The 11,793-nt window shown below is 64.7% G+C and overlaps 1 protein-coding gene across 13 annotated transcripts in view; it reads left to right on the plus strand.

Moving 5' to 3' along the window:
• Positions 1 to 11,793, plus strand: part of BAIAP2 (BAR/IMD domain containing adaptor protein 2) — a 71,292-nt gene that overhangs the window by 50,271 nt on the left and 9,228 nt on the right. For 11 of the 13 annotated variants that reach the window (XR_007473266.1, XR_007473267.1, XR_007473268.1 and 8 more), the window contains exons 7-13: positions 3,631 to 3,783; positions 6,417 to 6,641; positions 6,823 to 7,024; positions 7,667 to 7,868; positions 8,825 to 8,893; positions 9,305 to 9,467; positions 11,301 to 11,335. Coding sequence is in view for 7 of the 13 variants with exons in the window: in XM_049701476.1 (XP_049557433.1) it covers positions 3,631 to 3,783; positions 6,417 to 6,641; positions 6,823 to 7,024; positions 7,667 to 7,868; positions 8,825 to 8,893; positions 9,305 to 9,467; positions 11,301 to 11,335 (1,049 nt within the window). In the remaining 6 variants the exon portion in view is untranslated. The remainder of the gene's footprint in view (positions 1 to 3,630; positions 3,784 to 6,416; positions 6,642 to 6,822; positions 7,025 to 7,666; positions 7,869 to 8,824; positions 8,894 to 9,304; positions 9,468 to 11,300; positions 11,336 to 11,793) is intronic. The other 2 variants (XM_033438711.2, XM_033438712.2) reach the window with 1 other exon arrangement.

Genomic DNA, 11,793 nt, shown 5'->3' on the forward strand with positions numbered 1-11,793 from the left:
CCCTCACCAAGCTTCACCCACTGACCCAGGCTGTCCTCCCTATTCTTGGCCTGGGTGCCAGGTGCATCAGACCAGGGAGTGGGCACGGGCCCGGTCAGCAGGGCTGCCCCCAGAAGGTGCCCAGTGGCTGAATGAATGCAGCTTGGGGGCGGCAGATTCTGGCTGTACCTTCCTGTACATCGCAGCTAATCGGGTCCCCTCCTTGTCTCCTTGGAGTAATGGTTACTAGTGGTGACAGCTGAGGCCCAAGGATTCCGCTGTCATTCACCAGCTGCAGTGGTTAGGGGCAGCGTTGGGGTTTTGAGAAACGTGGGAAAGCCACGATGGCCTATCCGGTGAGGGAAACCAAAGCCTCGGGTGTTTTCTAGAATGCCCCTCCCCCGCTCTGAGTCACTGGCTTGCTCCACGGAGGAGAGGAGACGTGTGTTCTGATCACTTTTGTCTTCTCGGATTACAGGGCTGTTCAGCCCAGGGTGACTAAGTGGGAGCGTTCTGTGGGTCTTAAATGCTTTCAGCTGGGTGTTTCTATAGTGTGGTCTCCATAGCACCCGCTAAGCAAGGAGCAGGGGAAGGTGGGGGCAGGGAGGATGCAGGACGCCAGGAGCCTGGCCACGGTGCCTGCCCGTGGCAGGGACCGGCTTGGGGCGTTTTCTGGGGCCTGTTGCTAAGTCATCAGAGCTGTAGGGTCAGGCACGTTCTGTCCTCTGCACGTCCCAGAGAGCGCGGCCACTCCTGCACATTTGGGGAGTGTCCCTGCCGACAGCGGCCAGCAGCCAGCTTGGCCTGGAGGCTGCAGCGGGGGGCGGGGCGGGGGTGTGTGTCCTCCTCCTCCGCCCGTTCGAGGGTGAAGCTCCTCACTTGGCCTCGATTTCTAGGATCTGCCCGTGAAGTGGTGGCCTCTCTCCACAAGGAGGCAGCGTCCTGGGAAAGGAGGTCAGGAGGGCCTGCCGTCGTTCCTTGACAGAAGTGGCAGCCAGTGTCCTGGCCGGCTAGCTCTCTGCCCAAGCCAGATGATTGGTGTGGGGACCGTGGAGGAAGGGTCGGCTCTCCAGGTCCTTGTGGCCCCCGCCTGGGCTGGCCCTCCTGGCCGGTGTAGCTCGACGTCTCTCCTGCCCTATCCCAGGCACCTGTGGTCCCTGGGAAGACACTGGGTGGCTCTCGTAGCCCCAGGTTCCCTGCCTGAGACCTGAGCTGCTCCTGGCCATTCTTGGGGCTCGTTTGAATAAATGGAAACCTTAAAAATAAACCACCACTCCCTCCCTCGGCACGGGAGGCTGCCAGGCAGCTAATGAGGCCAGTGCCCCGCGTCATCTCGTCCAGAGCTGGTTTCTCTCCCCTCCAGGGAGTGGGAGCGTTGAGGTGAAAGATGTTACCGCAGCCTGAAAACCCAGAAACCGTCGGCAGGACGGACGGGGACACCGGGCCGGCACGAGGAGGAGCCGTCCTCAGCAGTGGGCTCAGGGCGGGCGGACCCTGGGGGCCCACGTCCCAGTTTACGCTGCTGTCCTGGGGTAACCGCTGGAGGAGGTGCCTTGCCCTCCCCAAAGTCCCGAATTAGGGTACAGTGGGAGGTTTCCCTTGGGCCTTCCTGCATGAGGCTCCGTGCTGATCTCTCAGTGTCTCAGCCCCTCTTGCCTGGGCGTGGGGTCTCCACGTGCCTGGCTCACCCCGCGCCCACCCCTGGCCAGCACTGGAGCAGCCCCCAGGGAGGGTAGGAGGTGGTGACCCCGGTGAAGGGCTGGCCGGCTGGGGCTTACCCTGGGGTTAAAAGCCAAACTCCTTCCAGAGCCTCGCAGCAACTTTTCCTGAGGCTGCCCCTTAAGGGGCTCCCAGGACCCCAGCCGAGCCCCTGTATGTGCCCCTGTATGCAAGGATGGGCAGGACAGGCCAAGGGAGGCGTCTTTATTCAGGGCTGGTTGAAGCCTGCAAGGCCACGCTGACGTCCCACCATCCCCTGGACGTGGTAGGGCAGCCACGGAGCAGAGCGGGCGTGGGACCCTCCGGGGGATTTCAGTCTAGCATTGGGTATTGTTTAGGTGATAGGGCAGGCGCAGCGGGGTTGTGCATCAGGGTCCCCCTCTCTGTGAGGGAGCCCTGCCCCTTCCAGGCCCTTCTGTCCAGAGGGTGTTCCCGCCCCCAGGCTTCCTGTCCGCATAAGGGCTTCGGGTGTGAGCCACTCCCCCTTGGTGGGCGGCATCTGAAGGGACCTCCCCACACAGCACAGCCTTGCCCACGGTGGCCTCCACAGGCCCCCAGTAGCACCCCAAATCTGCAGACTTGCTCCCCTACTTCCTGGAGGAGCTACGGTGCAGGGGGTGTTCTGCAGGAGCAGGGGCTGCAGGCTCTGATGCACACGCGTCTCAGAACCCGGAGGAGAGCACTTGGAGCTGCTCGGGCTGCTGGGGTGGGGGGCCGCGGCAGTGGAGGCAGGGCTGCCCTGGAGGCCTCTCTCCTCCTGCACAGACTTTCTCAGGCACACCCACCCCGAGGTGTGGCGGCCCTGCAGCTGCTCAGGAGGACCAGGGCCAGCTCCTTTAGGGCTGGGGTAGTGGACTGGCCCATTTTGGCTGCACTCCCAGGGCGAGGAGAGGGGGTTCAGTGTTGAAGGCGGGGTGATCTGCAGGCGTTGGAGGGGGGAGCAGGGTCCCAGTCCTGGTGAGGGCGCTGGGCAGGCCCTGCCTGGGGTAGTGTGCTCACTCACGCTGACTGAGCTGAGCTGTGCACTGGTGAGAGCGCTGGGGACGGCCCACGCCCGGCAGGCAGGCCCTCGCCCTCCAGCTGAGCGCGCTGGAGGGGAGGGGAGGGGAGGTGACAGGAACAGCCTGCACTGCGCCCACCGGCTCCGCACCGCCCACCCACGCTGAGTCAGAGCTGGTGGAGGAGCCGGGCGAGTCAGGCGGGGGAGGCCGCCCCCTCGTGGCCTGGACCTGCCCGCGCCGCCGGGGATGGGGCTTGATTGGGCAGAGGCTGCTCCCTGGCCGGCCAAAGGACAGCGACACCAGCTTGGGGCGGGGAGTCTGTGCCCCGTGTGGAGCGTGGAGGGGCGAGAGGGGAGACAGGAAGGGGCTGGCAGGGCTCCCACACCCGGGAAGCTGGGCCCTGCAGACCCACACCCAGACGTGGAGAGGGGCCTGCAGGCCCCCCTGGGACAGCTGCCCCTAGTCTTGCTGGTACTTTATTACTGAAACTTTCCAACCTGCAGAGAACGTTCTGGGGTGCCCCAGTATCAAGCGGGGTCTCCTGTGTCTGCGTTCTCTGCCCACCCCATGGGATCTGGGTGTGAATTAGTCATTCTCCAGCACAGTGCCAGCTGAGCTTTCCTGGTCTACCGAGCATTAGGGTGGCTTTTATTAGGTTTGGAGTCCGGGTCCGAGGGAGGTGACCACCGCCACCAGCCTCACCAAGCAACCTGCCAGCATGGTCCCCACATGGACGGCTGGTGGGGCACCAGGGGGCAGTGGCACAGCAGGGCAGCCCCATGGCCAGGGTGAGTCACACGGCCAAGCCCCACACCAGTGCGCCGGCCGGGAGGTGTGCTCCCCCTCCGTGGGGCCACCCAGAACTGGAGGTGAGCGCGCGCTGTCCCATCGCTGGCTCATCTGCCTCTTCTATCCCCTCTCCCACCCCCAGTACATCGACGCCATCGGCAACAAGCAGGGGGAGCTGGAGAGCTACGTGTCCGACGGCTACAAGACTGCTCTCACTGAGGAGAGGAGGAGGTTCTGCTTCCTGGTGGAGAAGCAGTGTGCCGTGGCCAAGAACTCCGCCGCCTACCACTCCAAGGTGGGTGCTCACTCTGCGCGGGGCCGAGCCCTTGTTGGCGAAACGACTGCTTCCCCCGGGAGCACCGGGACGCGTCCAGCCTGGAGCTGTCGTGAAGGAACATTGTGCTGAACATCCCATGTGTTTTGGATTTCCCCAGGGCGGGAGTTCTGGAAGGAGAGTTACCAGGTTAAAGCTCCCGTTAGAAGTTGCGGGCTGTGTTTTTGAGAGCACTTACACTAACAGCCCACTAAGAGGGTCTCCTCCAGGGATCAAGCTCCTTGGGAGGGGCTGCAGTGCCAGGGAACCCCTACAGAGGCCAGCTTAGGCCCCCGGGGCCAGCGAGACCCAGAGGACACACCTCCCCTGCAGGGACAGGTAGCTTCACTGAGGCTTCTGTTCCTGTAGTGCACAGGTAGGAGCTGGGGTGGGGTCAGAGCTGTCTGCGGGAACATTCCAGAACGTTCTGAGAGTTAGGTGTGGTTAGGCAGCTCAGCCAACCAGGGAGGCCCTCGTTTGTGTCCTTTTTCCATAAAGGGCTTCTGCGGGTCAGCACCTCATACACATGCTTGATCTGACTCAGCTTCTGGTCCCCAGGCGGGAGCTGCCAAGGAGACAGATGCCCTCCCTCCGCGGAGAGGCTCCTGCTTGCCTGGGCCTGCCCAAGGGCCTGCCGCCACCACAGGTGCAAAGCAAGGACGGTGACAGGACTTACGTCCTTTGCAGGGTTGGGGGTCGGGCCACCCCACCGAGTGCGGCTTTGCCGGCAGGCCCTGTGCCCCGAGGGCTCACTGGCAGCAGGGCGGTACTTGCTGCAGTTCTCCAGCAGGGCCTCCGCAGCGCCCACGCGGCCCCAGGCAATACTGTGGCAGGCATATGTGCCCTCTGGCGGCTGGGCCCCGTGACTGGTCAGGGAGAGCGCAGGCCCGTACGTGCAGGAAGGGCAGGAAAGCAGTCCTTTTCCAGGATGCCACCATCTCCGTCTCCTGGGGGGCCTGATCATGTGTATGCGAGACACGACAGCTAACTTTCCAGGGAGCTGGACGCCAGCCCCCTGGTAGGTTTCAAAGAGGCACAAGCCCCCCGGGCTGGGGCACCGGGGCACGAAGGCAGCACCACCCCAGCCTATTCCCAGCAGCAGGCGCCCGGCATTTCCCTGTGCCTGGGTTCAGGCCCGACAGCGACAGGGCTGTCATCAGGGTGGGAGCCCTGGGCTGCGGCGCCCTGATCCTGGGTTGTCCCTGTTAGTACAGGGTCCCTGCTGACCCGCTTTCTCACCACCAGCCCAGACCCATCAGCTATTTCTCTCAACCAGGAGCCAGTTAGTAAATATCTCGTTCTGGTTATTGCACAGAGAAGTGGCCACAGATGGGTAAACCAACGGACGTGGCTGTGTTCCAGTCAAACCTCGTTCACAGACGAGCAGCCAGCCCTCGGGTGGTGGTTTGTTGGCCCCTGGTTTAAACCAACAGGTGGTAGAGGGGGCCACGGCCTGCTCCAAAGGGCTGTTTGTCCAGCAACCTCCAGTTTCCCCATGTGGGCGCCACCTCCCTGCCCCAGACACAGGTCAAAAGAAGTGGGAAGAGAGACTTCCCTGGCGGTCCAGTGGTTAAGACACGGCGCTTCCATTGCAGGGGGTGCAGGTTCAATCCCCGGTCAGGGAACTAAGATCCCTCATGCTGAGCAGCACTGCCAAAAAATAGGGGGGGCGGAAAAAGTGGGAAGATAAGTGAGGAGAGACAGTGAGGGCTGGACAGACCCTTCTGAGGTCCTGGAGACCGTGACTGCCCCAAGCTGGGGGGCAGCTCCACCCAGGGGGGGTCTGGGGTCTGCAGTGGAACATGGGTTGTGTCACCTGTTGCAGGTAGGGTAGCCCACTTTAGTCAGAGGGCCAGGAGAGGGGGAGGGCACAGCTGCACCCCAGGCCCTGAGTGTGTCCGTGTCGTGGACACAGGGCCCCTGAATGGGCTGCAGGGAACCTCAGGCTGGTGTCTCACTCTGGCTGCACCCCCATCCTGGGGCCCCGGTCAGGCCTGTGGCTTCCTCATCCTTTGTCAGGCCCTGTGCTCTTCTGGCTAGCTGTGTCCTGGGCAGGCCCTGGTGCACACTGGAGGGACAGCTGGGCTTGTGGGCCCCTGGGTGGTGCCCTGATCGTAGCTGGGCTTTGGGCAGCTCTGTCCCTTCCCCACGGTCTCCTCTGTCCCTGCGAGGTTTCCTGGCCCTCAAGTCTGCCCAAGTGGCGCTCTTCCTAGTATCTCATGGTTTGCCCACAAAGGGCCTTTCTGTTCCGTGGCTGACCACTTGAGCACCTGTCCATTTCAGCTCCCTCGGGCCCCTGGGGAGGCCCGCCCTGATCAGGCCTTGGTTTGATCTCACTCCTGAGGGTCCCTCGACTGCACAGCTCACTGCATCTTCTCAGCCCCTTTCCTAGGTCGGGGGTCAGGGACCTACAGGTGGCTCATCTGGCTGTAAGGTACCCACCTGGTGAAGAGCAGCCCTAGCCAGGTGTGCCCCTCCCGGGGTGCCAGGCGGGAGCCAGGGGGCTGCATCAGTGAGGTCGGCAGCAGGCCCTGGGCTCCCCCAGCCCTGCGGGCAGGCTACAGGAGCCTGCGGCCGGCCCTCATTGCCACCCTGTTTGGCTTTCTCCGCTTCAGGGCAAGGAGCTGCTGGCACAGAAGCTGCCGCTGTGGCAGCAGGCCTGTGCCGACCCCAACAAGATCCCAGACCGCGCCGTGCAGCTGATGCAGCAGATGGCCAGCAGCAATGGGTCTATACTCCCCAGCGGCCTGTCGGCCTCCAAGTCCAACCTGGTCATCTCAGACCCCATTCCGGGGGCCAAGCCCCTGCCGGTGCCCCCTGAGCTGGCCCCGTTTGTGGGGGTAAGTCCTTGCTCTGGAAAGCTTTATGGGGGTGTGGGGGGATGGCCCCCCTTGGCACCAACGGTTGGCATCCCGTAGCAGCTGGGGTGCGCCCCTGCTGGGGGCAAGGGGTTCTCCACACTGGCCTCACCCGGGCCGGGCCCTCCTGCCACACCGCCCCCATGCCGCCTCTTCCCGACAGCGGTTGTCTGCCCAGGAGAACACGCCGGTCATGAATGGCGTCTCAGGCCCCGACAACGAGGACTACAACCCCTGGGCTGACCGCAAGGCCGCCCAGCCCAAGTCCACATCTCCTCCGCAGTCTCAGAGCAAGCTGAGCGACTCCTACTCCAACACGCTTCCTGTGCGCAAGAGCGTGGCCCCCAAGAACAGCTACGCCACCAGTAAGAGCTCCGCTGGGGCCCCGGCCCTGCCCGTAGTAGTAACATCACACCTGAGGGGAGGCTGGGGAGGTCCAGAGGCTCGCAAGTGTGCATGCCTGTGTGCAGCACCCCGGGGGCCCCTTTGAGATTGCCTTCCTGGACCCTTGGGCTTGGCCAGGCTCCCCCATTAAGTGAACGTGATAGGGCGGGGCAGTGTGGGGACGCCAGCAGCTCAGCTGGTGACAGGAGCAGGTGGATGACGCTGGGGAGGGCTTTGCTGACCGTGGCACAGGTTCCCGCCCTCCCACGTCTGCCGTGGTCGGCACTCTCCCTCCTGCAGCCCCACCGGTGGCCTCGGCCCGTGAGGGTCTCCTGAGTAGCAGATGGGAAAGCTGAGGCTCAGGCCCAGAGAATTGCCCCTGCTGATGAGTGGCAGGTCAGAGGCTGAGTCCACACGCACCCCAGCTCCCGGCCCTTCCGCAGTGTGAGCCACGCAGCCCTGGAGGCCTGGTAGTCGCCCATCAGGATGGACAGTCCACCTCCAGGCCCACCTGGGGCCTCCTAGCCGCTCACCATCGGGCAGCTGAGCTGACGGGAGGGTGACCGTGCCCTTACCCGCTCGGGGCAGAGATCCCCCTCACACCTGCCCTGTCGTCCCGGCAGCCGAGAACAAGACCCTGCCCCGCTCGAGCTCCATGGCAGCTGGTCTGGAGCGCAATGGCCGCATGCGGGTGAAGGCCATTTTCTCCCACGCGGCTGGGGACAACAGCACCCTACTGAGCTTCAAGGAGGGCGACTTCATCACCCTGCTGGTGCCTGAGGCCCGTGACGGTTGGCACTATGGCGAGAGCGAGAAGACCAAGATGTGAGTCCTGTGTGGGCAGTGGGAACGTCGGCCTCATGACCTGGTCCTCAGACGTCCTGACTCTGGGCTCTGGGTCCTCCTTTGAACTGATGGTCCAGGTCCCACGCTTATGTTGGGAGGGACAGATGTAGCCGAGGACCCCCCACCGTCCCTCACTTCCACATCCCCTGACCTAGCCCATCATCCCATGTGTGCCCTCCCAGTCAGCAGAGGCCAGCCTTCCACCCCAAAACCTTTCCGTGCATGTGAGCAGCCCTCGCGCTGGGGTTCTAGAAGTGGCCTTGAGCCGGATGGGCCACGCCGTCACGGCTTAATTGAACGACTGTTGCCAAGAGGCTGTGCCAACGCCTGGCTCTTGTTCAGCCAGGGCCCGCCCAGGTCAGGGGCTGTCCCGTCCCACCTGCACGCTTCACACCCCACTCCACCGCCACCACCATTGTCTGCATGCGTCTGTCCGCCGGGTGAGAGACCCCTGCCCCGGGGCAGAAGCAGCCTGCCTTAGCCGGGAGGAAGATGCTGCGCGGAGCCTGGCTCTGGCCCACTGGCAGCCGCCACCCTTGAGGGGCAGCTCTGAGGAGCGGGGGCACCGGCAGGGCACCCGCATCCCCAACACCACACCTGCCTCCCCCAGGCAGCCTCTCACGTTGGTGCCGTGGTTCTGTGTGGCCAGTTGGGGCTCCGCCCAGCTGGGCCACGTGGCAGGAAACCAGCCCTGTTTGTTGAAGAAGTAAGAGCCCTGCTTGGGTCCTGGCACCTTCCCTCACCCCCAGCCTGGCTCCCGTCCGGAGCAGGGCAGTTCCGAGCTGCATGCATGTCCCGCGTGGGTGCTGCGGTCTCTTGGTCTCCCTGGAGCGCGCACACGTGTTCCCTCAGGTGCAGCCAGGCCGGGGAATGGGTGGGACTTGGCGCCGGAACGCAGAGGCCCTGGCACACTCTGACAGGGTCTGCTCTTCCAGGCGGGGCTGGTTTCCCTTCTCCTATACCCGGGTCCTGGACGGCGACGGCGGTGACAGATTGCACATGAGGTGAGCATGCCGACAGGGGCAGGTGGCCCATAGCTCTGGGAAGGGGCTGCGCCTTTGAGGCCCTAGGGTGCAGGGGTGCGGAGGTGCTCTGAGGGCGGTGTCTGAGAGCCCCGGGGGTCGCTGCCAGCTGTGGGGGGCGGGGTGGGGGCCCCGTGAGCCCCCCAGGTCCCTCTGGCCCTCGGGAAAGCAGGAGACTCGCTGCCGGAGCCAGCAAGGGGCTGAGCGGCTGCCGTAGGGCTCGGCTCCCCTCCCGCCTGCACGCTTCACACCCCGCTCCTAGGAGGGGGCTGGCCCACCGGGGCGGCGTGGCTGCACCCCAGGCCCCAGAGAGCAGCCTCTCGTTCCGCCTCCCTTGCGGGGCCCGGCGAGGTGGGGGGCCCGAGCTGACGGCCCTGCGCCACGTCCCCACAGCCTGCAGCAGGGGAAGAGCAGCAGCACGGGCAACCTCCTGGACAAGGAAGACCTGGCGCTCCCGCCCCCCGACTACGGCACATCGTCCCGGGCCTTCCCCGCCCAGACGGCCGGCCCTTTCAAGCAGAGGCCCTACAGCGTGGCCATGCCTGCCTTCTCCCAGGTGAGCTGGGGGCCTTGGCAGGGGCCGTTGATGGGTGGGCTCGGCTGCAGTCCTGTGTTGGCACCTCCACTGGAAGGCCGTGGGCTCGGGGGTCTGGGCCTGGCATCTGCACCCCTGCTGTGGCCACCTCAGGGGGCACAGCCAGACGTCCTCTATAGTCTCAGGGCTCTAGAGAAGGCACGGCGGCCCCTCTGCCTGCCCTTCCCTCGGGCTCGGGTGCTGCCGGCCTTGAGACTGCACTGGACGCTGCCTCTCGGGAGGAGCCCCTTCCCTGAGAGCCGTGGGGCTCCTGCCATCATGGGTCCGAGTGCAGACGAGTGCCTGCCACTCAGGGCCTGAGACGTGGCCGGAACCTTCTAGTTAGTGTGTTTCTGGGGCCCGTAGGAGGCAGGGCCGGGCACGCGAGGTCAGGCCACCTGGTACCAGGCGACCAGAGGCAGAAGACTGAGGCTTGGGTCCCCGGTGGATCCCCTGATGGATCCCCCGTGTGCCTGGCGGTCTTGAGGTCAAGGTGGGGCTGGGGTGTGAGTGTGGACGGTGCTGCACAGCTCTGCTGGGGAAGCTCGTGGGGTGGAGGGGGCCCAGGCTTCCAGGACGTTCATCTGCTGTGGCTGCGTGGTAGGCGGGGGCCAGCAGCTCTGTTCCGGTGCCGCTCTCTAGGGCAGGGCCTCCCTCGGTTTGGGGGTTGGGGGGCCCAGGCAGAGGGGAGAGAAGAGACGAGAACTCAGGTTTCTCTAGGGTTTGAGCAGCCAGAGAGTTGACCCAACAGCTGGGGCTCCCATATTGACAGTGTGATGTCAGAAGTGGGTGAGGCAGGGAAGGGCTCTGGGTGCGTGGTGGCCGACTCTCCCTTCCAGCTGTCCCTGTCCTGTCCTCGGCCACCTCTCCTTCCTGTGAGGAGGGCTCAGCTGGCATATGCTGTGTGAGGTGTCGAGGGTGGAGGGAGCCGTCTTCAGGGAATTGACGGCTCAGGCAGAGTGAACACGTGATTCGAGACAGCTTAAGTGGTGAGAGGGGCAAGGCCGAGGTGGTGTGGCCGGACCCTTGGATGGAACCTTTCAGAGAAGGTGATGTTGGGACCAGTGGCCAGGGCAAGCAGCAGGGAGGGAGAGGCTGATCCCACCTTGGGAGAGGCGTGGCGCCTCGGGGGGCCACAGGGCCAGGCTGCGGAGCAGTGAGACACTTCAGTCCCTCTGCAGCCTCACCCAGGCCTCGGCCGGCCTGGCCTGGAGAGGTCTGATCACTGCTTGTTGCTCTCGCTTCCTGGTTGCTGGTTTTGGTTTTGATGCTTAGAGAGCTGAGGAGGGTGTCCCCAGTACCCCTCAATGGCTTTGGGGCGGCAGCTGCTTCAGGGCCAGGAAGCTGCAGCTGGGTGTGGGGCGCTCAGGGGCCGGCACAGGCGTGCATGAGGCAGGCGTGCGGGTGACCTTCGGTGCAGCCGCCCTCCCCACGCCAGCCTCCGCCAGCCTGGCTTCCCCGATGCCCCACCGTCAGTGGTTTCAGGCTCTGGGTTCCCCAGGAAGCTCTCACTTGCCAGGTGTTCCTACCATGTGACCTGCAGGGCCTAAGAGCCATAGGGAACATGGGTGGAAGGGCGTCATCAGGTGGTCTGTCTTGTGTGTGCCCGGGAGCGTGAGCTCACCGTCGGCCGCTGGCCAGATAAGGAGACATCCCTGTGAATTGGGAGGTCACTGCTCAGGAGGGGAGGGGCCCCTTCATGTCCTCAGCTGCAGGCAGCACTGCACACCCTGGGGTTAGGAGGGGACCCTGCCCTGCAGATCTGGCCTCACCCCCTGAACCCCAGCCTGACCTGTTTCTTCCTTTCCTCCCCAGGGTTTGGATGATTACGGGGCACGGGCCGTGAGCAGGTAAGGGGTTTTGAGACTCGTCTTGGGGAGCTGTGGTTTTGGGGAGCTGTCCCACCGGAGGCTGGAGTTGGGTGTCTCCCCTCCCAGGCCTGCTCTGTTGGGGCCTGGCTGGAGACCATGGTGTCGCCACTCTGAGTCAGTGAGCGGGGCCCAGGGTGCCTGTTCTCTGCCCCTCACCGCGTTGTGCCTTCCCCCAGTCCGCTCTGTAGGGCAGGGCCCTCGGTGCAGGATGCCCTGTCCCCTGGCAGTAGCCCAGGGTCCCCAGATAACGCCGAGTGGGGGAAGCAGCCCCTCCTGGAGCTGCCTTCATGCTCCCCTTGCGGGCAGGTGGGTGGGTTGGAGCAAGCCGGGCCTGTGCCCAGGCCGGAGTCAGGGACCCACTGCAGCCACTACTGGGGCTCCCATTCTTTCCTGGTGGGGCCCTCGGGCTGCCCACAGCCGCAGCATGACCCCCTCAC

Source organism: Orcinus orca, chromosome 19 (genome assembly GCF_937001465.1).
Source record: "Orcinus orca chromosome 19, mOrcOrc1.1, whole genome shotgun sequence".
NCBI classification, from domain to species: Eukaryota; Metazoa; Chordata; class Mammalia; order Artiodactyla; family Delphinidae; genus Orcinus; species Orcinus orca.